Source organism: Bombina bombina, chromosome 6 (genome assembly GCF_027579735.1).
Source record: "Bombina bombina isolate aBomBom1 chromosome 6, aBomBom1.pri, whole genome shotgun sequence".
Classification (NCBI taxonomy): Eukaryota; Metazoa; Chordata; class Amphibia; order Anura; family Bombinatoridae; genus Bombina; species Bombina bombina.
The window spans coordinates 533,129,500-533,154,928 of record NC_069504.1 but is presented as its reverse complement, the minus strand read 5'-3'; the positions used below and the strand labels follow the sequence as shown (position 1 = coordinate 533,154,928).

The window sequence follows — 25,429 nt, the reverse complement described above, 5'->3', positions numbered from 1 at the left end:
ACGTCGCTTAATTGTATTCTTCAATACAGCATGATAAGGGATTAGAAGCATTGAATTTCTTCTTGCAAAGGAATCAACTTTTCAGTAATGATTTCTATAAATACATCTTACGTGTAGCAGAATTCCTGCTTACCCACAACTTTTTTGCCTTTGAAGGAGAGTTTTACCTCCAGAGATGTGGGACAGCCATGGGGACAAAATTTGCCCCATCCTACGCAAACCTATTCATGGGTTGGTGGGAACTGTCCTACATCTTTGGGGGTAGCTTCCCGGATAAGGAACGCATAGTGTATTACCGAAGGTATATAGACGACCTTATTTTTATCTGGCATGGAGGCCCTTCTGAGGCAGAGTTGTTTGTGGATGGGCTTAACAGGAATGATGCAGGAATAAAATTCACTTTTGAGCTTAGTACAGAAAGTATAAACTACTTGGATGTTACTCTAAAAGGGAGCAGTTCAAGGAAAGTGGTTATTGAAGTGTATCGAAACCGATTTCAGGTAACACTTTACTACATGCCGAGAGCAGCCACCCCAGAAGAGTATTCAAATCAGTAATGAGAGGTCAATTTATACTGCTGAAAAGAAATTGCACAAATAATGATAGTTATGTCAAACATGCCTCTGATCTCACCAAGAGATTGCTGGAAAGAGGGTACAAAGGGATAATGATTTAGTTAGAACTGACATAGATGATAGGGACAGGTCAGACTTTCTTAAATACAATTGCAAGAGAAGAGGAAAAGAAGAAGTTAGGGGTGTTACCTTTGTTACCCAGTACAGTAAACAATTTGAATAAATTTGCAATATTTTAAGGAAGAACTTATCCATGCTCAAGGCAGATGATGGACTGGAAGATATTGGTTCTGGAAAGTGCAGATTTGCTTTCAAAAAGGGGATGTCTATTGGTAACAGGATAGCTCCTACACAGCTAGTGCTTTTGGGACTAGTTCTTGGTTACAGCAAAAAAGGGGTCTTCAGATGTAGCAACTTTCAGTGCAAGGCCTGTGAAAAATTGACACTAGGGTAGATTTCAAAAGTAGTGTAACAGGAGAAACCTTTGAGCATTCAAGCTGTACGAACTGTAGAACAACGTATGCAATTTACCTTCTAACGTGTATTGATTGTGAAGTACAATATGTAGGTCTCACCACAAAGGAGGTGAGGCTTAGAATAAGTGAACATCTGTCCAGTATCAAACTGGGCAAATTGATGACAGCATTGGTTCTTCACTTTAAACACATGCATAATAAGAGCAGCAGCTCTCTTAGATGGACCATAGTCAAAATTGTTAAAGCCAATCCCAGGGGAGGTGACAGAGAGTCCACTCTGGGTAAAAGAGAAGTGTTTAGGATACATAGATTAAAGACTAGAATTCCTTATGGTTTGAATTCAGAATACAATTTGATCAATTTCTGAAGTCTGTATCTAAGACAACATTGTATATAATATGTGGTATTGCTGTTCAATTGATGTTTATTTCTTCTATTTATGTCTTCTTTTATGAACCACACTATTAGTATTAATGCACATGTAAGTACTGAGCTGAGAGATCATGTTAGGAATGCTCTAAAATGGAGGTAGAATGTAACATAACAAAACAAATACAGCAAATAGACTAGTTGAGGGAAGTAACATAGGGAAAGTTTAATATCACTAATATCACTAATATTGATATGGTGGGGATTTTTATATATTTGTGTATTTTTAAGCACACCTATGCTTACCCACATGAAAGCGTTAGGTTCATTCTATACATTAGATATATGGATCTATATATAAGTGCAGATAGAAACAGTAATAATTATTGATTTTGGGTTAAAGATACAGTTGTTTACCCTACCCTTTACCTTAGTTTTCTCGCATTGATATTTCAAATTTAATACCTTGATATAACGTTATTGCGCATAAAAAATAGCATAAGCTTTCATAAGGATATTATATGTCAATTCTTATGTTATTTTATTTTTGTTTTATTTTATTTATTTTTTGTTATGTTATATTCTACATTCCATACGTGAGATGTCTTACACTGTATGCACACTAACTGTGTTAGTAGTATTTAATAACTTTATGGATACGGTATTCATGAGTTGGTGTTTAATGTTATTGTTTTGTTTAATTTAACACTTGCATTCCACTTTGCTGTTATTGTGGTGAATGAAACTGTGGAAGTCAAGTATATAAATAATATGGGAAGAATAGGGGTTAAATCCCAGTTTTTGTTTTTAGCCAATTAAGGTTAAGTTCTTAATTTAAAAGGGGCTGGATAAGGCCTTTTGACCACACTAAGATTACGGCTCATTAGCCGAAACGCGTTGGTGGGTCACTGGGATTTAATCGATATATCCTCTGACCTTTGCTGTATTTTGCGACCACTTTTCTATTTTTAAAGGATTTTTGGAATAAAGATTTGACTTTTTTAAACCAATCCCGTGGAGGTGCTTCCATTTTTTGCTTTGAGCCTATAAATACACCCCTCACCACACCCACAATTCAGTTTAACGAATAGCCAAGTAATGAGGTGATAAAATAAGGAGTAAAAAAGCATACAAAGAGAGGAACTGGAAATATAATTGTGATTTTATACAAAAAAATCATAACCACCATAAAAAAAGGTGGGTCTCATGGACTCTTGCCAATATGAAAGACATGAATTTATCAGGTAAGTTCTTACATAAATTATGTTTTCTTTCATGTAATTGGCAAGAGTCCATGAGCTAGTGACGTATGGGATAGATATACCCAAGATCTGGAAGTCCACAGAAGAGTCACTAGAGAGGGAGGGATAAAATAAAAACAGTAATTTCCGCTGAATAATTAAATCCATCAAATAAGTCTCTTATAAATTTCAAGAAAAAAACAAATCATAAGCAGAATAATTAAACAGACAGCTGTCTGAAGAACTTTTCTACCAAAAACTGATTGAGAAGAAGCAAATACATAAAAATGGTAAAATTTAGTACATGTATGCAAAGAAGACCAAGTTGCTGCTTTGAAAATATGATCAACCGAAGCTTCATTCTTAAAAGCCCAAGAAGTTGACAACTGATCTAGTAGAATGAGCTGTAATTCTCTGAGGCAGAGATTGTCCCGCCTCCAAATAAGCCTTGTGAATCAAAAGATTTTTAACCAAGATGCCAAAGAAATGGCAGAGGCTTTCTAACCTTTCCTAGGACCACAAAAAACAACAAGTAGACCAGAAGTCTTTCTGAAATCCTTAGTACCTTTGACATAGTATTTCAAAGCTCTTACAACATCCAAAGATTGTAAAGATCTTTCAACAGTATTCTTAGGATTAGGACACAAAGAAGGAACAACAATTTCCCTAATAATGTTGTTAGAATTCACAACCTTAGGAAGAAATTTAAACGACGTCCGTAAAACAGCTTTATCCTGATGGAAAATCAGAAAAGGAGACTCACTGACAATTTAGAAACTCTTCTAGCAGAAGAGATAGCCAAAAGGAACAATACTTTCCAAGAAAGTTTAATATCCAGATAATGCATAGGCTCAAAAGGAGGAGCCTGCAAAACCTTCAAAACCAAATTAAGACTCCATGGAGGAGAAATAGACTTAATAACAGGCTTGATACGAACCAAAGCCTGAACAAAACAGTGAATATCAGGAAGTTTAGCAATCTTTCTATGAAATAAAACAGAAAGAGCAGAGTTTTGTCCCTTCAACTTACTTGCAGACAAACCTTTATCCAAACCATCCTGAAGAAACTGTAACATTCTAGAAATTTTAAAAGAATGCCAAGATAATTTATGAGAAGAACACCATGAAATATAGGTTTTCCAAACCCGATAATAAATCTTCCTTGAAAGACTTACGAGCCTGTAGCAAAGTATTAATCACTGAGTCAGAGAAACCTCTATGACTAAGCACTAAGCGTTCAATTTCCATACCTTCAAATTTAGCGATTTGAGATCCTGATGGAAAAACGGCCCTTGAGACAGAAGGCCTGGCCTTTAAGGAAGTGGCCAAGGTTGACAACTAGACATCCAGACAAGATCCGCATACCAAAACCTGTGAGGCCATGCTGGTGCTATCAGAAACACATGCGATTGTTCCATTATGATCTTGGAGATCACCCTTGGAAGAAGAACTAGAGGCGGAAAAATGTAAGCAGGTTGATAAAACCAAGGAACTACTAACGCATCCACCATCTCCGCATGAGGATCCCTGGACCTGGAAAGGTACCTGGGAAGCTTCTTGTTTAGATGAGAAGCCATCAGATCTATTTCGGGAAGACCCCACATCTGTACAATCTGAAAAAATACATCTGGATGGAGAGACCACTCCCCTGGATGTAAAGTCTGACGGCTGAGATAATCTGCCTCCTAATTGTCTACTCCTGGGATATCGCAGAAATTAGACAGGCGTTGGATTCCGCCTAAGAAAGTATCCAAGATACTTCTTTCATCGCTAAAGGACTGCGAGTCCCACCCTGATGATTGAAATATGCCAGTGTTGTGATATTGTCTGTCTGAAAACGAATGAAAGATTCTCTTTAACAGAAGAGCCCTGAAAATAGCAAGGAGTTCTAAAATATTGATTGGTAACCTCACCTTTTGAGAAATCCCAAACCCCTTGTGCTGTCAGAGACCCCCAGACAGCTCCCCAACCTGTGAGACTTGCATCTCTTGAAATCACAGTCCAGGAAGGACGAACAAAAGAGGCCCCTTGAATAATCCGATGATGGTCTAACCACCAAGTCAGAGAGAGTTGAGTGTTGGGATTTAAGAATATCAATTGTGATATCCGAGTATAATCCCTGCACCATTGATTCAGCATGCAAAGCTGCAGAAGCCTCATATGAAAACGAGCAAAAGGGATCATGTCCGATGCTGCGGTCATGAGACCTAAAACTTCCATGCACATAGCCACTGAAGGGAATGATCGAGACTAAAGGATTAGACAGGTTGAAACCAACTTCAAACGTCTCTTGTCTGTTAAGGACAGAGTCATGGATACTGAATGTATCTGGAAACTTAAAAAGGTAACCCTTGTCTGAGGAATTAAGAAACTCTATGGTACATTGATCCTCCAACCATGTCTTTGAAGAAACAAAACTAGTTGATTCATGTGAGATTCTGCTAAATGAAAAGATTGAGCCAGTACCAAGATATCGTCCAAACGACGAAACACTGCAATATCCTGCTCTCTTATTACAGATAGAAGGGCACCGAGAACCTTCAAAAAGATTCTTGGAACTGTCGCTAGGCCAAATGAAGCGAAAAATTGGTAATGCTTGTCTAGAAAAGAGAATCTCAGAAACCGATAATGGTCTGGATGAATCGAAATGTGAAGCTATGCATCCTGTCTATTGTGAAATGTAATGACCTTGCTGAACAAAAGGCAGAATAGTCCTTATGGTCACCATCTTGAAAGTTGGGACCCTTACAAAGTGATTCAAAAATTTCAGATCCAGAACTGGTCTAAATGAATTTTCCTTCTTTGAGACAATGAATAGATTTGAATAAAAACACAGACCCTGTTCCAGAAGTGGAACTGGTACAATTACCCCTGAAAGCTCCAGATCTGAAACGCACTTCAGAAAGGCCTGAGCTTTCACAGGATTTGTTGGAACGTGAGAGAAAAAAATCTTCTCACAGGAGGTCTTATTCTGAAACCTATTCGATACCCCTGGCAGACAATATTCTGAATCCAATGATTCTGAATGGAACCCGCCCAAACGTCTTGAAATAATCTCAATCTGCCCCCCACCAGTAGAACTCGATTGAGGGCCGCACCTTCATGCAGTCTTAGGGGCTGGCTTTGGTTTCTTATAAGGCTTGGATTTTTCCAACTCGAAGATGGCTTCCAATTGGAGCCAGAGTCCATAGGGGAAGGAGTGGTTTTCTGTTCTCTATTCTGACTAAAGGAACGAAACCGATTAAAAGCTTTAGATTTACCCTTAGATTTTTTATCATGAGGCAAAAAAAAACCTCCCTTTCCCCCAGTAATAGTGGCAATAATAGAATCCAATTGAATCCAACTTAGAATTCGATCTAGATTTAGATACCATGTCAGCATTCCATGATTTGAGCCATAAAGCTCTTCTAGCTAAAATAGCCAAAGACATAGATTTAACATCAATCTTGACGATATCAAAATAAAATCACAGATAAAATAATTAGCATGTTTAAGCAAACTAACAATGCTATACAAATCAGGATCTTTTTCCCATTGTGCTAAGCTATCCAACCAAAAGGTTGATGCAGCCGCAACATCAGCCATAGAAATGGCAGGCTTGAGAATATAGCCAGAATGTAAATAAGCTTTCCTTAGATAAGATTCAAGTTTCCTATCTAAAGGACCCTTAAAAGAAGTACCATCTTCCATAGGAATAGTAGTACGCTTCGCAAGAGTAGAAATGTAGGATCTTCTGAGTCAGAGAGATCCTCATCAGAAGTGGATATATCAGTATGTTTTCAGTCATTACAAAATTCATCAGTTTTATGAGAAGTTTTAAAAGACCTTTTAGTTTTATTAGAAGGCGGAATAGCAGACATAGCCTTCTGGAATGCATCAGCAATATAATTTTTCATATCAACAGGGATATCATGTACATTAGATGTTGAGGGAACAACAGATACTGCACTAGTACTAATAGAAACATTTTCGGCATGCAAAAGCTTATCATGACAATTGTTACATACTACAGCCAGAGATATAGTCTCCGCTAGCTTACAACAGATACACTTAGCTTTGGTAGAACTGTGTTCAGGCAGCATGGTTCCTACAGCAGCTTCTGAGAGAGGATCAGATTGAGACATCTTGTAAAATGTAAAAGAAAAAATAACATTTAAACAAAAATATCTTATTTCCTCATATAGCAGTTTCAGGAATGGGAAAAAATGCAAATGCTAAAATAAGCAAAAAAGCAAATAGCCCTCTGAGCATAAAGTAGGCAAGGAGCATAACAGAAGTGGGGTAAAATAAAACCAAATGTTTTGGCGCCAAGTACTAAGCATGATGCAAAAGGAAGTATACTTTTTTTTGGCGCCAACAAACATCCGGATGTGATGCAACTCGTGTCATAACAGACACAATTCCGCGCCAAACAACCTGGCGTCAACTAAGCCGCAGGAAATGACAAACTTGCGTCATCATAGACGCACATTCACGCCAAAAATTCTAGCGCTAAGAATGACGCAATAACAGCAATTTGCACCCTCGCGAGCCTAATTTGCCTGCAGAATTTAAAAGGAAAACAAGTCAAATTGAAAAAGACTATACCCCAGGTAAGAAAAAACTTCCTAAAACATGATTCCCATACTGAAACTGCTAGACTGCAAAGGGAAATATACATAGACCTGACTCATGGCAAATCTAACTAAATACATATATTTAGAACTTTATATAAATACATAAATCACCAACCATAGCTGAGAGTGTCTTAAATAATAATACATACTTACCGAAAGATACCCATCCACATATAGCAGACGATCAAACTAGTACTGAAAACTCCCAGCAGAGGTAATGGTATAAGAGTATATCGTCGATCTGAAAAGGGAGGTAGGAGATGAATCCCTACGACCGATGACAGAGAACCCTTGAAAAGATTTCCCATGAGAGAAACCATAAAAAACAATAGGCGATACTCTCTTCACATCCCTCTGACAGACACTGTACTCTGAGAGGAATTGGGCTTTAGAATGCTTAGAAGCACTTATCATAGAAGAAATCATATAAATCAAGCACAAACTTACTTCACCACCTCCATAGGAGGCAAAGTTTGTAAAACTGAGTTGTGGGTGTGGTGGGAGGTGTATTTATAGGAATTTTGAGGTTTGGGAAACTTTGCCCCTCCTGGTAGGATTGTATATCCCATACATCACTAGCTCATGGACTCTTGCAAATTACATGAAAGAAATAGTAATTAACGGATAACTGCAAAACAGAGTATGTTATATTAACTTTATGACAGTGACTAGCCTTGTTCTCTGCAGATTATTTGGCTCCTCCAAATAAGGCAAATGGTGGGTGGAGTTTGCTATTGAAAAATAATTGCAGTAAAAATGATATTCATTTGTTTATAAAAAGTTAAGACTTGACTGATATATTATTCCATAACACCACAAGAGAAATGTCTTACAAGGTGCTTACTGTCCTTTTAAAAGATTCATATCTGTCTTTTCCCTCAACTGATACCTGCAAAATGTGTACTATACCATAATATACCACAACCACTGTGGTACTTAGAAAAATAATCTGAAGATGTTTTATAAAATAAAAATAGGCCATTATGTTATGTAGTAGCTTATATGTAATGGTGTGTAGTAGCTATGTGGATCATGATATTGATGCAAAACTACACAGCCGTAAATGCTAACCAGGTTTAGGCAGGGCGATCTACTGCTTCATATATTTACATAGTGAATCAAATCGAGGGTGGACAAATACTTATTAGACAAACATATGAATTACGCAATAACTCAATATTAATTAATTTTCCTACTTACCTATACAAAATATTGAACTCAAATTATCAATATATTAGCATTTTAAGTGATTCCTATGAATATTGCTGTGGTATACATTTTTTTTTACTGAATATCAAGGGTCAAGATATGACAATGCCAAATTTACATTGTCTAGTGCATTATTGACCTTGACTAACTAGGACAATACATTGTTTTAATCGTAGGTGATTTTAAAGGGACATTGTAAGACAAACGAAGACTAGAACAATAAACTTGGAGGAAAAGTGGTAAAAAATTGAATAATAAAGAAATGGTAGAAAGATAGAAAAAGGTTAAATAATTTTTATGATATGAATAATGAAAATGTGAAAACAAACAACAAAATCATTAACAAAAACAGGAAACAAAGAAAATAACAAGAAAGAAAAGTTACTTACCAGTGTAAGATAAAGGTCTAGTGTTTGTGATCTGACGTGCTTTCAATGCTGCCTGTTGTCGCTCTAAAGCAGCTAGCATGTCTCCCAAATCTAGCTGGACAGGAGTTTTACTCTTTTTTCCAGATGCCTTGGATAAGGCTTCCTGTGACAAACAGAAAAACATTTATTGAAAGCAATATCAAAATAGGTGCATTGTTTTAATCAGAATATATTATTTACTTAAAGGGGCACAAGTAAAAAAATTAACTTTCATGATTCAGATAGAGCATGCAATTTTAAACAACTTTATAATTTACTTCTATTAACAAAATGTGCACTGTCTTTTTATTTTTACACTTTTTGAGTCACCATCTCCCACTGAGCATGTGCAAGAATTCACAGAATTTTTTTTTTCTGCGGGTAGTAGTTTAAAATGGCCGCAAAACTCCTCCCAAACATGACGTGTGCCATAGAGATAACACCCCCATGGAGTTATTTATGAGTCAGCACTGATTGGCTAATATGCACGTTTGTCAAAAAAACTGAAATAAGGGGCAGTCTGCAGAGGCTTAGATACAAGGTAATCGTAAAAAGTATTTTAATATAACCGTGTTGATTATGCCACACTGGGTAATAAAGGCATTATCTATCTTCAGGACCAATATGTTTGTGCACAAAGGACCAGAGCTTTTTTTTGCTATCTTTGACATATTTATAATCAACCATGATTTTCTGCTTTAATATTAAGTGCACCCATATATATTATATATTGTTTTTTTAAGGAAAACATTTCAAAATATTCACATTTTTTATCATGATTTTAGAAATACCTCACGTGTAGGATTATCACCTATATGAAAACACAAAAGGTATACGCTGTAAGAGGGTGACACTGAAACCGTAACAGTTGTCAACACGAAGTCTGAATACCAATATAACAGTGTAGACAATATCATAGTAAGGTAACACACTCCATATGAATTAGATGCTGCACATGTTGTAACGCTGTAACAAGTGTGGCCTGTTGAGAATCACAGGCAAATCAAGCAGCAAAGAGTTAAAGTCAAACCTTGGTGTCGTTATGCATATACCGAAGCTAAAGTAAGGAGGTAGCTAGCAGCTTCTCGTCCGAAACATAAGCCATAGGTACGGCGGTGTCCGAGCTCCACAAAAGTGTGCGGAAAGACGCCCAAAACCAGCATGGCTTGAAACTTGGCACTTCACTCGGATGAGTCAGGTGATCACAGGTGAGAACGTTTGCTGTGTAGTTCCTCTACAGCACTGGGCGGAAAGCAGTGGGAGTATCCAAGGCTCCCGAAACAACAATCATGAAAATAAAACAAAAGTCCACAATCTGCAAGGTGAAAAAGTTGCAGTTTATTGTGCAAGTGAAGGTAAATCATACATGGCCACATAAAACTTGAAGAAACATCCTACGCGTTTGTGCATGTAGGCACGAAGTGCAACTTTTTCACCTTGCAGATTGTAGACTTTTGTTCTATTTCTAGGATTATCACCTATTTTTGGCAGTTAAATGTCACCTACATTATTGTTTCAAAGCAATTTTTCAAAATTTTAAATGCTGGCATTGTAAATTTCTCGGCTTTTACACAGCCAAAATTTTTTTATTTAGTATATATTTTTTAAAAGAAGACATTGCAGTGGTTTTATATTTGGGGGTTTTGACACATTTCATGTGGTGATTTGATTAGCAAAATCTGCCAGAATATAGGGTAATATTTTTTTTGTGTTTTATACACAAACTCACACAAAAAATCTGCGAAAAACAAAGCACAACCGGATTCAAGAGTAGATGATAAAAATAGAGCACGCCACGCTACTATATTGCACTTACAATGTTAGGGACCAGACTTTTTTATTTTTGAAACTTGAAGGTTTGATGCTGGGCACCTCTGCGATTTTGGGGAATTTATAGGAGCTCAGACCAAACACACCCACAAAAAAATGGATTCTGTTAACTGGAGTTCATTATCTGTTTCTTTCACATGCTGCAATGACATTTTTAATAGGTTGTACTTTTTATGGCTCGATAGTAATTTAAATGGCTCTCTGATATTGGAGTATTTAACCCTTTGATGACAGGGTCAATTTGTCTACATCGGCACAACGATGGGATCGGGTCAAGGGGGTGTCCCTATGACGCTAGACACGCCCTCCAGACCGCGATCCCATCCTGGAAGCGCCGTTTGCTTCAGGACAACTAAACGGCTAGGACTTTCTATTCCGTCCTAACGGTGCTAAAGCTTGTATAGAAGGTCGTAACAGCCTTAAAAGGTTAAAATAAAAAACCTTAAGGAAGTGTGTTAGCGTCTGACACAATTATTAATACAGAGACCAGGCAAAGAAAAACAGTGATAGACTGAGTCCTATTTTGCTGTAGACTCTGCAGCATTATTGGGGGGGCTCATTTGCATGCAGTGGAAGGAATCCTACGTGTGAAATGCCTTCCTGTAAGTCTGATGATGTTCTCTAGTGGAAAACACTGGGGGATTGGGGGTTTCTGCTCAAATAAAATATTTGTTACTATATTAAGTAGTCCAGGTAAGTTACTTTGCGGTCTGTGCGTGTATAAAACATAGGAGTTGAAGACTTATTTGTGTGAGGTATATGGCAACTTTTTGATACCAAATGGTGCTTATGCGATGTACCAGGTATGGCTTCAAACACTGGTCCGCCAGGTCAACTCCCCCCATATATATATTGTAGTCAAGGACACACTTTGGTTTGTTGAATGGCTCGTGCTCTTCTCTTTCCGTTACTGGCTCTCTGGCTTCAGTGTACATTGTGGATAAAAAATGTCCATAAATCTGAGAGCCAAAAGTTCCCTCTGACACACTTCTGCTTGGGCCGCACCAGCTGTTGGGGAAATCCTCTCAGTTTTTTCAGATTGTGGCACAAGCATCAAATAAAAACAAATTTTTAAATAAATCAATATTTGTATAAAAAAAAATGTCCAGGTATAAATGGTAGCCTTTGTTAAAAGAACAGTAAATTCCAAATTAAACTTTCATGATTCAGAAAGGGTATGTAATTTTAAAGAACTTTCTAATTTATTTTTATCATCAAATTTGCTTTGTTCTCCTGTTATTCTTAGTTGAAAGCTAAACCAAGGTAAGCTCATATGCTAATTTCTAAGCCCTTAAAGGCCGCCTCTTAGCTGAATGCATTTGAGTTTTTTTACAGCTAGAGGGCATGAGTTCATGTGTTTCATATAGATTGTGCTCATGCACGTGAAGTTATTTAAGAGTCAGCAATAATTGCCTGAAATGCAAGTCTGTCAAATGATCTGAGATAAGGGGGCAGTCTGCATAAGCTTAGATACAAGGTAATTAGAGGTAAAACGTATATTTCTATAACAGTGTTGTTTATGCAAAACTGGTAAATGGTAAATAAAGGGATTATCTATCTTTTTAAACAATAACATTTTTGGTGTTTACTATCCCTTTAAGGTACAAAGGATAAGGTCCCATACTATCTTTCCACTTGCTTGTGCTTATAGATTCTGGACAACCTGGAAGATCTAACACGCTGTCTCTTCCTGTATATATTCTGAAGGCAGAAGTATATCCTGTTGTACTTTTACACAGTTTGTAAAATTTCACCCCATAGCGAGCCCTTTTTGAGGGTATGAACTGCTTGAACAGCAGCCTCCCCTTAAATTGCATTAGCGACTTATCAATAGAAATTTGTTACTTTGTAACATACACTTTGGAAAATCTTTTAGATGAATATGTTAAAAACATAAATAATGTGTACCTGATAATTTTCTTTTCTTCTGACGGGAAGAGTCCACAGCTGCATTCATTACTTTTGGGAAATACAGAACCTGGCCACCAGGAGGATGCAAAGACACCCCAGCCAAAGGCTTACATACCTCCCCCCACTTCCCTCATCCCCCAGTCATTCTGCCAAGGGAACATGGAACAGTAGGAGAAATAACAGGGTGAAAAAGGTGCCAGAAGAACAAAAATCTACTGCCGCCTCATAGACTAAACGCGGGCGGGAGCTGTGGACTCTTCCCGTCAGAAGAAAAGAAAATTATCAGGTAAGCATAATTTATGTTTTTCTTCTTAAACGGGAAGAGTCCACAGCTGCATTCATTACTTTTGAAAAAATAATACCCAAGCTAGAGGACACTGAATGCAAACAAAGGGTGGGAACAAAAAGGTGGCTCCATTGATAGGCACCCCAGCCTGAAATTACCCAACACCCTAAAATAAAATAAACGACACAGGTAAAAAAAAAAAAAACGAAGCCCAGGTAACTGCACATCAGTTACACAACCAGCAAAGCCGATCTAGAGACCATTCAGCTCCAGAGTCTGTCGAGCACAAACAGCCTCCGAGGAGTCAACCCCGCGGCTCTCGACTCCCATGAAGAGTACCCGTCGGAAAGACAGGGACCTCTACCTGCCCCCGAGAGGGAGAACAGATTCCCAGAAGAATCCCAAGGATCATTCCACACGGCTCAACAAACATAGAACAACCCAAGGTTGTCTTTTGATAGTAGCGCTAAGGGAGACGAACTCCCTAGAAACACAAAAACCTGAAAAAAAATCCACACTCAGGAAAACAAGTCCCAAAGAGGACTCAAGGGTCACCCTCCTATCCCTGACACAGCACCATACCATAAGGTGCTCCAGAAAACCATGAGTTCCCTGTTGCCTCGTATCAAGCCAAAACCTGCAGGTTAGGCAAGCATAGACAGCCAAAACAGGATAAATATTCCAGCAGTTAGCAAAGAGCTCTCTAAGAGAACACCAAACCATCTGAACAGGAACTCTCAATGACCAGCTTCCAGGTAGCAAAGCAGACTCAGCCATCGTGGAACCCAAACCACCGAGAGCCATTTTAAAGCTTGCTAGCACACATTCAAGATGCAAATGCTGCAGCTGGTTTTAAACTGCAAACCTTCCAAAAACTCAACAGAACGCTGGGCTCCAAGGAGAGTCCCCACCCAGCACCAGACGCCGTTAGAAAAGAGGAGGTCATCAAAAGTCCTCCCACCGAAGGGGAAGACCAACTCAGAGGAAAACGGCCAATGCATAGAGAAACCGATCCCCGACCCTCCTTCCAGGGTAATGGTCCCAGCCCAAAGGCTAGTCAAAGACCAAAGACAAGAATCCCAGACCTTTGGAGAAAAAGGATGGATCTACGAGGAGCAAAACCCCCGAGTAGAAGTTTGACCGCCACTAAAATGGCCAAGTTATATCAACCTTACTGTAAAGGAGGATTGGGGCTATCCAATTTAGAATGGTATAATCAGGCTGCCATCTTGCGATTTCCAGTGGATTGGCTAAAACGGTCTTTTATATATTCAGAAGAGTCTTTAGAAAGACAGGTTTGCTCTTCTCTCTCCCTGAATTTTGTTCTATTTGCTACCAACAAGGAGCTCAGTAGGGTTATTTTTGATCATCCACTATTTAAAGATATATTGCTGTGTTGGAGGAAGTTATCTAAACATTTGGGTTTAGCCCAGAATATTTCTAAATGGTTACCGATAAAAGGCAATACTCGATTTCCGCTGGGCAACATGACGGCTATTTATGAAAGATGGTCACCGGCTAACCCCTTGATTGTTAGTGATTTTTATGACTAAAATCATCATAAAATTTGATAATTTTCAAAAAAAGTTTCCAAGAATTCAGAGAAATCATATTTTTTACTTTTTACAAATTAAAAGTTATATTCTTGTTAGGATCTTTCCCCATATGTGGGAGGACCATCCTCTTATTAATGTTAAATTATCAGAGAAAAGGTTATTGTCCAATATCTACAGATTTCTTCTATCTTTAGAAGAAAAGGATGTGTTCACAGGAGTTAGTTAAACGGTGGAATAGAATAACTGAGTTAACGGACTTAGATTACTTATGAATAGCCTTAAACTTACTCAAAGACTTTTTTCGGCTTCTTATTATAGAGAATCACAATTTAGGCTAATTCAGGGGGATTATTTAACTCCACGTAGGGTGGCTAAATGGAATAAAGAAGTGACTAATGTTTGTCCTAAATGCTCTTTCCAAGATCCTAATTTGAGTCATCTGTTATGGGACTGTCCCAAGCTTAAACAATTTTGGGCAAAGGTAGAGTATTATCTCTCCTTAATAGGGAAATCGAGGATTTACTTGGAAGTGGACTCTATCCTCTTTTTGGCCGGCCATAACTCTTGAGGAAATTTAGCAAACTTTATACGTACGGTAATAATAATTGTGAGGACACTTATCTTAAAATACTGGATAACTTCTAAAACCCCCTCTACGAGGGAAGTGAAAAATCTTCTGCTTGATTCAATGATTAAGGCAGCCTTTGAGTCTAAGTTGAGTGGGGGAAGAGGAATTTTTTTTCTCAAGATATGGAGAGAGTTTGCTTGCTGTGAAAGTGAGGGTACGGTACTCTATATAGAGCAAATTATCAATCTAAAGATAACTTGAGGTAGCATAGGAGACGATGGAGGAGTGTTGAGGGGAGAGCGGAGTGTGAGAGAGTTGTGGGAGGTTCCCCCCCCTTCCTTTTTTTTTTTTGTGATCTACATGGATAGTTAGTATTTGTGGAAATAGATATGGGAGGATAGGGGGACAGGGACAAGGAAAATGATTAGTTTGGGAATTGGTAATTGGTTTGATTTAAAATTGTTTCTATCTTGGGGAAATTTGTTTTATGTGCTGATTATTGTTTGTCTTTTTTCTTTTCTGTTGGTTGTATTTGTTTTTTTTTTTTTTTCATTTTTTGGATATAAATAAAAGTTTAAAAAAATAAATAAATAAAAAAAAAAATGGCATGCTACCGTGAGTCAGAACAGACCTTGTGCTTGGGTTCAAGACCCCCTACACCGCTGTCTTCCATAAAGAGGAACAATTCCCAAGGGAAGAAGTTCTCAGACCCCCAGTATCTAAATATGAGAATCGAACAAAGAACAGGAGCCTTACCAGGGTTCAAAATTCCCAGCCTCCTGCAGCAGGAATGGTGGAACCAGTCACTGCTCCACATCTCCCTTTCCAGGATTCTGAAAACACAATGGAAAAACAGATACTGAGGTAACTCCGAATGAGGAGAACACATAAGCACCCATCCCTCACTCTAGGAGAGAAGGGAACCAAAGCCACGGAAACCACCCTACCATAGAGGCGAAACCCCTCAGCCAATATCGCCAATTCAATGGAGAGGACACCTGGAGTCTATAGGAACATCAAATACGCCAGAAGAATAGTAGGGATCCATCAGAGAGACCTAGAACCGAAGCCTCGGGCAGATAGGAATCACTAAAGAAGAAAGAAACCCCGCCCCCTTTAAAGGGACACGCATTACCATTACACCTAAGGTGAGACCAAACCGTCCACACTCTATCCAGGAAGAGACACGGTCCTAGGCCAGAGTCCTTGATAAACTGAATCGATTGAAGGATTTAATTTCCTGTGGAACACTAAGCCGCCTCCTATGATTAGGAGCACACCATCTAAAGTCCGTAGACTTGGCGACCTACCAACAGTCTCAAACCCAAGAGTCTGAAAGAACTCCTGACCAGTTTAAGATGCGGCACCCAGAGCTCCTGGGTCGCAAGGAATAATCACGAAGACAAGCTGAACCACATGACACACAAGCTGGCAAGGTAACAACCAGCATCCGAAAATGGGTGAGAATCCTGGACCTTCTGCTTGCCATCCCCGTGAGATAAACGTAACTTCTAAGCCCCAACGGAGCACTGAGGATAAGTGGTCATCATCTGACCCCAGAAGGGAGACCGCCTGTAACCGACCTCGGTCTTTCTTGATAAGGCGAAAGGCTAGATTTGTAACAAGGTCGCAGATAACACCCGAGCGTCGAAGACCATGGTCAGACCAAGCCGGTAGATCCCATACGGAAGAGACAACAGTCTCTAGAGATCCTAGCAGGGTCGATCTTCCAAAAACCCCATTAACAGGGTAGAGCTGGAGCCTCACAGCTCCCCACAGAAGGCAGGGAAACCCCTGCACTCCCCCTCCTAGAGTAACGCAACTCTGAGCAAAGGAAAAGGACATGCTCGCCCTTCCAGACCAAAATGACCCCCCCAAGGAGGGAAGGAAGGAGACTCCGCCAACGCAAAACAATGTTATTAGGCTAAAGAGTCAGCATCCGGAAGAACCTCAAGTGAAAACGCAAATCGTTCACCACTCGGAACACTAGACCACAGAGGTCAACACACATCTCTTAACTCCAAAGGAATGGAAACTACGGTTCTTACAGGGACCTGTAAGACCTGTAAGAACCATGACGACGTCTGCAAAGTCAGACCCGTATCCCGGCGAGTAGCCAGAAAATGCCAACTTTAGATTTGCACTCACAACCCTCCAATCGAAAGCTAATCTACACTCTAGGCCTCATACTTTGAATTAGGATCCGAGCCCGGAGTCTATATCAATAGGCCAAGTGACATTCAGAATCCGACAGGATTAAATCAGCACCACGAGGGTGAAATGAACCCAAGAACCGCAGAAAAGCGTCCAACCAGTACCTGCCTGGTATAAGGACACTCCAGAACTGTCTAAGGTCCAAGATAATTCGACCCAAAGGTTCGATAAATGAACTAGAAAACATAATTCTGTTATTCAAAAGTATCGGTTCCAGAGAAGAACGTTCTCAAAAACGGAAATCTCTCAGACATGAACTTAAGAAAAACAAATTAAACATATCCATCTGGATCAAAAATAAAAGGAAGGCAGCACCCGCAGGTGAATGCCCAAGGTGAATGAGAACGTTAACAGGACCAGCCGATCAGAGGCCCCATTCACCCAAGCTCAGAACTGGAACCGAAACATAAAAGAAAGTAAAAAGGAGACGTTAAGGAGATTAGCCCCGGATCCCTCGGCCCACTAGGACTGGGATCTTCTAACATCGCCAAAACGTGCCTTAAAAGGAAGGCAAAATCATCCCTTGTCGGATCAACGAAAGACCCTGACTCTGAGGTTGGGGCCCCTGAAGCCTCAGAGGCCAACGCTTCCCCAGGAGGCCAAACTGAATCAGGCAATCCCACGCCCGACGGGCCCCGGTTAACAGAAGACTTGGGAGATATAAATGAGACAGCACCATAGAAACCTATGGAGGAAACAAGTCACCCTTCAGAGGAGTAAAAGCCATAGGGACATAGGCTTGTGTAGCCGAGGAAGGGTCTGGGGCAAGTGCCTCACGGGACATGGAAACCTCTGAGGCGGATGGCTCAACGCACTCTAAGCTCCCGGATTCGGGACAAGAGAATGCTCTAGAACGGCAATCGGAACATAACTGATAGGCATTGATTACCAGGGCCATTTCATATTCATCACAAAATGCATTCTCCATATCGGAGACATTCGTGTCTAAAATATCAGAATCCTCCATAATCTTGGGATTACAAAAATGACAAAAACTAACTGGCACCATTTTTACACCCCCCAATGGCTGGGGCACTCACCACCTCCTGTGAACCAGACAACCCATGAGTTAGACTCTCTATCTCACACAGTCAGCATACAGAAGTGAGAAACAACGTAACTGCACCCGTCACAAGGTGCACCGTGCTAGTCACAAAAATGGCGCTCAATCTTGAGAGATTGCCTCATTAAGATAAGGCTGTTATGTTCCGTAAAAGCCATGAGCCTAGGTATTGCTACACATTAGCAGATAGAACCATATAACAAACATGATTAAAATCCCCCTGTTCAATAACCCCCCTCAGGAGATATTAACCCACGATTCTTTATTAAGATAAAAGGAGTCCCACTGGGACCCTACCTTATTTCGTTAACATTACATTCACATAGCGAAATAAAATTAAACGATCTTACCGGAATCTACGCCGTAGAACAGGAACACGGCCCTTCAAGTGTGACAGATAGTAGCCTCGCTTCTGACATGGACTTGAGTGAATACAGGTAGGCAGCAAAACTAGTCAACGCTGATTACCAAGGAGCTGTTAATCCAAGTCGGGATTGTTTCGCAGGAAAACTCTCCATGCATCTCCAGACTCTAACTTTCAACTATGCTCTTACTGAGAGGCTGACAGGATTACTTAAAACTCCTGTCCCATTTCGAAGAGTAGTACCCTCCATAATAGACTCTCTCAAACTTCTAACACTTCTTTGCCAACCTCCTGTGATGAAAGGCAAAGAATTACTGGGGGATGAGAGAAGATGGGGCGGTATTTAAGCCTTTGGCTGGGGTGTCTTTGCCTCTTCCTGGTGGCCAGGTTATGTTTTTCCCCAAAGTAATGAATGCAGCTCTGGACTCTTCCGGTTTAAGAAGAAAAGGGTTCATAATTTGGATCACTTTTTTGAGGGCACACACTGTTGTCAGTAAAATGTGAAAACTGGAGTATCTGGTGTCTGATCCTATACACAATAACTGGGAAAAGGGGGTAGTCAGAATGTTTTGTTTTTGCCTTTTTTTATGCCTATAACAAACAACAACGCCCAAAATCTTTTCATCTCTGTCATGTCAGAGCTTGCTGAGGTTGTTGTCCCATCTGAACTTCCAGAGGAGATTGCAGCTGTATGGGGGAGGAAGACTTTCCTGTCGGCCGTGGATCACTGTAATACGGGAGTGAGATTTTGCATGATCACAATTGTATTTGTGAAAGGCTTTAAAGATCTTACTTCTTGTAAGTAAAATTCTGTTTGAATAAAATGCTACCTTGAATCTGGTCCTTGCGCTGTACCCTATTTTTCCAGTTCTGTCATGTCAGTGCTGTGCCATCGCTTATGTTTGGCAAAGGTGGATTCTGGCTTATCTTCTAAGAATTGTTGGCCATAAAGGTTTGATTACTCTGCCAGAAAGTTTCATTTGAAGGAATGTCGCAGGTGATGCCAGATTTTACTAAAAAAGGGGGCACATCATGACCTTTTAAATTTGGAGGTACCCACACCGATGCAAGCTCTTGGGAGTCTACAGAAGCATCAGAGAGGCTGGATAAGTGGAGTCACTTATGAGTCAGCACTGATTGGATAAAATTAATTTCTATCAAAAGAACTGACATAAGGGATCAGTCTGCAGAGGCTTAGATACAAGGTAATCACAGAGGTAAAAAACATAATTTATGCTTACCTGATAAATTTATTTCTCTTGTAGTGTATCCAGTCCACGGATCATCCATTACTTGTGGGATATTCTCCTTCCCAACAGGAAGTTGCAAGAGGATCACCCACAGCAGAGCTGCTATATAGCTCCTCCCCTCACTGCCATATCCAGTCATTCGACCGAAACAAGCCGAGAAAGGAGAAACCATAGGGTGAAGTGGTGACTGTAGTTTAATTAAAATTTAGACCTGCCTGAAAAGGACAGGGCGGGCCGTGGACTGGATACACTACAAGAGAAATAAATTTATCAGGTAAGCATAAATTATGTTTACTCTTGTTAAGTGTATCCAGTCCACGGATCATCCATTACTTGTGGGATACCAATACCAAAGCTAAAGTACACGGATGATGGGAGGGACAAGGCAGGAACTTAAACGGAAGGAACCACTGCCTGTAGAACCTTTCTCCCAAAAACAGCCTCCGAAGAAGCAAAAGTATCAAATTTGTAAAATTTGGAAAAAGTATGAAGGGAAGACCAAGTTGCAGCCTTGCAAATCTGTTCAACAGAGGCCTCATTTTTAAAGGCCCAGGTGGAAGCCACAGCTCTAGTAGAATGAGCTGTAATCCTTTCAGGAGGCTGCTATCCAGCAGTCTCATAGGCTAAACGGATTATACTCCGAAGCCAAAAAGAAAGAGAGGTTGCCGAGGCCTTCTGACCTCTCCTCTGTCCAGAGTAAACAACAAACAGGTTAGATGTTTGGCGAAAATCTTTAGTAGCCTGTAAGTAAAACTTCAAGGCACGGACTACGTCTAGATTATGCAAAAGACGTTCCTTCTTTGAAGAAGGATTAGGACATAATGATGGAACAACAATCTCTTGATTGATATTCTTGTTAGAAACCACCTTAGGTAAAAACCCAGGTTTTGTACGCAGAACAACTTTATCTGAATGAAAGATCAGATAAGGAGAATCACAATGTAAGGCAGATAACTCTGAGACTCTTCGAGCCGAGGAAATAGCCATCAGAAAAAGAACTTTCCACGAAAGAAGTTTGATATCAATAGAATGAAGGGGTTCAAACGGAACCCCTTGAAGAACTTTAAGAACTTTAAGCAACAGGTTTAAACACAGGCTTAATTCTAACTAAAGCCTGACAAAATGCCTGAATGTCTGGAAGTTCTGCCAGACGCTTGTGTAAAAGAATAGACAGAGCAGAAATCTGTCCCTTTAAAGAACTAGCTGATAATCCTTTGTCCAAACCCTCTTGGAGGAAGGACAATATCCTAGGAATCCTAACCCTACTCCATGAGTAATTCTTGGCTTCACACCAATGAAGATATTTACGCCTTATCTTTGGTAAATTTTCCTGGTGACAGGCTTTCGTGCCTGTATTAAAGTATAAATTACTGACTCGGAGAAGCCACGCCTTGATAGGATCAAGCGTTCAATCTCCATGCAGTCAGTCTCAGAGAAAGTAGATTCGGATGATTGAAAGGACCTTGTATTAGAAGGTCTTGTCTCAGAGGCAGAGTCCATGGTGGAAAGGATGACATGTCCACTAGGTCTGCACACCAGGTCCTGCGTGGCCACGCAGGCGCTATCAATATCACTGATGCTCTTTGCTGTTTGATTTTGGCAATCAGACGAGGGAGCAGAGGAAACGGTGGAAACACATAAGCCAGGTTGAAGAACCAAGGCGCTGCTAGAGCATCTATCAGTGCCGCTTCTGGGTTTTGGCGAGACGCCATGAGATCCAATTCTGGTTTGCCCCAACGGAGAACCAATTGAGCAAACACCTCCGGATGGAGTTCCCATTCCCCCGGAATTCTGACGACTTAGAAAATCCGCATCCCCGTTCTCTACACCTGGGATATGGATCGCTGACAGGTGGCAAGAGTGAGTCTCTGCCCAGTGAATTATCTTCTGACATCGCTAGGGAACTCCTGGTTCCCCCTTGATGGTTGATGTAAGCCACAGTCGTGATGTTGTCCGACTGAAATCTGATGAACCTCAGTGTTGCTAGCTGAGGCCAAGCCAGAAGAGCATTGAATATTGCTCTTAACTCCAGAATATTTATTGGGAGGAGTTTCTCCTCCTGAGTCCATGAACCCTGAGCCTTCAGGGAGTTCCAGACTGCACCCCAACCTAGAAGGCTGGCATCTGTTGTTACAATTGTCCAATCTGGTCTGCGAAAGGTCATACCCTTGGACAGATGGGCCCGAGATAACCACCAGAGAAGAGAATCTCTGGTTCCCTGATCCAGATTTAGTAGAGGGAACAAATCTGTGTAATCCCCATTCCACTGACTGAGCATGCATAATTGCAGCGGTCTGAGATGCAGGCGCGCGAATGGCACTATGTCCATCGCCGCTACCATTAAGCCGATTACTTCCATGCACTGAGCCACCGTGGGGCGCGGAATGGAGTGAAGAACACGGCAAGCATTTAGAAGTTTTGATAACCTGGACTCCGTCAGGTAAATTTTCATTTCTACAGAATCTATTAGAGTCCCTAGGAAGGAAACCCTCATGAGAGGAGATAGAGAACTCTTTTCTTCGTTCACTTTCCACCCATGCGACCTCAGGAATGCCAGAACTATCTCTGTATGAGATTTGGCGATTTGAAAGCTTGACGCCTGTATCAGGATATCGTCCAGGTAAGGAGCCACCGCTATGCCTCGCGGGCTTAGGACCGCCAGAAGTGAGCCCAGAACCTTTGTAAAAATTCTTGGGGCTGTAGCCAACCCGAATGGAAGAGCTACAAATTGGTAATGCCTGTCTAGAAAGGCAAACCTCAGGAACTGATGATGATTCTTGTGAATCGGAATGTGAAGGTAGGCATCCTTTAAGTCCATTGTGGTCATGTACTGACCCTCTTGGATCATGGGTAAAATGGTTCGAATAGTTTCCATCTTGAATGACTGAACTCTGAGGAATTTGTTTAGGATCTTTAAATCCAAAATTGGTCTGAAGGTTCCCTCTTTTTCTGGGAACCACAAACAGATTTGAATAAAACCCCTGTCCTTGTTCCGTCCGCGGAACTGGATGGATCACTCCCATTACAAGGAGATCTTGTACGCAGCTTAGGAATGCCTCTTTCTTTATCTGGTTTGCAGATAATCTTGAAAGGTGAAATCTCCCTTGTGGAGGAGAAGCTTTGAAGTCCAGAAGATATCCCTGAGATATGATCTCCAACGCCCAGGGATCCTGAACATCTCTTGCCCACGCCTGGGCGAAGAGAGAGAGTCTGCCCCCTACTAGATCCGTTGTCGGATAGGGGGCCGCTCCTTCATGCTGTCTTAGAGGCAGCAGCAGGCTTTCTGGCCTGCTTGCCCTTGTTCCAGGACTGGTTAGGTTTCCAGGCCTGCTTGGATTGAGCAAAAGTTCCTTCTTGTTTTGAAGCAGAGGAAGTTGATGCTGCACCTGCCTTGAAATTTCGAAAGGCACAAAAATTAGACTGTTTGGCCTTTGATTTGGCCCTGTCCTGAGGAAGGGTATGACCCTTACCTCCAGTAATGTCAGCAATAATTTCTTTCAAACCAGGCCCGAATAAGGTCTGCCCCTTGAAAGGAATGTTGAGTAATTTAGACTTTGAAGTCACATCAGCTGACCAGGATTTGAGCCATAGCGCCCTACGCGCCTGGATGGCGAATCCGGAATTCTTAGCCGTTAGTTTAGTCAAATGAACAATGGCATCAGAAACAAATGAGTTAGCTAGCTTAAGAGTTCTAAGCTTGTCAACAATTTCAGTCAATGGAGCTGTATGGATGGCCTCTTCCAGGGCCTCAAACCAGAATGCCGCCGCAGCAGTGACAGGCGCAATGCATGCAAGGGGCTGTAAAATAAAACCTTGTTGAATAAACATTTTCTTAAGGTAACCCTCTAATTTTTGGATCTGAAAAAGCACAACTGTCCTCAACCGGGATAGTGGTACGCTTTGCTAAAGTAGAAACTGCTCCCTCCACCTTAGGGACAGTATGCCATAAGTAGTGGCATCTATTGGAAACATTTTTCTAAATATAGGAGGTGGGGAAAAGGGCACACCGGGCCTATCCCACTCCTTACTAATAATTTCTGTAAGCCTTTTAGGTATTGGAAAAACATCAGTACTCACCGGCACTGCATAGTATTTATCCAGCATACACAATTTCTCTGGCACTGCAATTGTGTCACAGTCATTCAGAGCAGCTAATACCTCCCCAAGCAATACACAGAGGTTCTCAAGCTTAAATTTAAAATTAGAAATCTCTGAATCAGGTCTCCCCGATTCAGAGACGTCACCCACAGACTGAAGCTCTCCGTCCTCAGGTTCTGCATATTGTGACGCAGTATCAGACATGGCTCTTACAGCATCTACGCGCTCTGTATCTCGTCTAACCCCAGAGCTATTGTGCTTGCCTCTCAATTCAGGCAATCCGGATAATACCTCTGACAGGGTATTATTCATGATTGCAGCCATGTCCTGCAAAGTAATCGCTATGGGCGTCCCTGATGTACTTGGCGCCATATTAGCGTGCGTCCCTTGAGCGGGAGGCGAAGGGTCCGACACGTGGGGAGAGTTAGTCGGCATAACTTCCCCCTCGACAGACCCCTCTGGTGACAATTCTTTTATAGATAAAGACTGATCTTTACTGTTTAAGGTGAAATCAATACATTTAGTACACATTCTCCTATGGGGCTCCACCATGGCTTTTAAACATAATGAACAAGTATCCTCTGTTTCAGACATGTTTGTACAGACTAGCAATGAGACTAGCAAGCTTGGAAAACACTTTAAAGCAAGTTAACAAGCAATATAAAAAACGTTACTGTGCCTTTAAGAGAAACAAATTTTGACAAAATTTGAAATAACAGTGAAAAAAGGCAGTTACACTAACAACATTTTTACAGTGTATGTAACAAGTCAGCAGAGCATTGCACCCACTTGCAAATGGATGATTAACCCCTTAATAACAAAAACAGAATAATAAATGACAAAAACGTTTTTTAAACACAGTCACAACAACTGCCACAGTCTACTGTGATTGTTACCCTCCTCAAACACGACTTTGAAGCCTTTTGAGCCCTTCAGAGATGTCCTGGATCATGCAGGAAGAAGCTGAATGTCTCTGTCAGTATTTTTAGCTGCACAGAAAAGCACTAAAATAGGCCCTTCCCACTCATATTGCAACAGTGGAAAGCCTCAGGAACTGTTACTAGGCAAAAATCAAACCAGCCATGTGGAAAAAAACTAGGCCCCAATAAGTTTTGTCACCAAACATATATAAAAACGATTAAATATGCCAGCAAACGTTTTATATTACACTTTTATAAGAGTATGTATCTCTATTAATAAGCCTGATACCAGTCGCTATCACTGCATTTAAGGCTTTACTTACATTAATCCGGTATCAGAAGCATTTTCTAGCAAATTCCATCCCTAGAAAAATATTAACTGCACATACCTTATTGCAGGAAAACCTGCACGCCATTCCCTCTCTGAAGTTACCTCACTCCTCAGAATATGTGAGAACAGCAATGGATCTTAGTTAC

At 40.6% G+C, this 25,429-nt stretch overlaps 1 protein-coding gene across 2 annotated transcripts in view; it reads right to left on the bottom strand.

Annotated features, from left to right (window-relative positions):
- The window catches only part of SECISBP2L (SECIS binding protein 2 like), a 407,516-nt gene that overhangs the window by 137,809 nt on the left and 244,278 nt on the right, over nucleotides 1–25,429 (bottom strand). For both annotated transcript variants that reach the window (XM_053717458.1, XM_053717457.1), the window contains exon 11: nucleotides 8,875–9,016. In XM_053717458.1, the coding sequence (XP_053573433.1) occupies nucleotides 8,875–9,016 (142 nt within the window). The remainder of the gene's footprint in view (nucleotides 1–8,874; nucleotides 9,017–25,429) is intronic.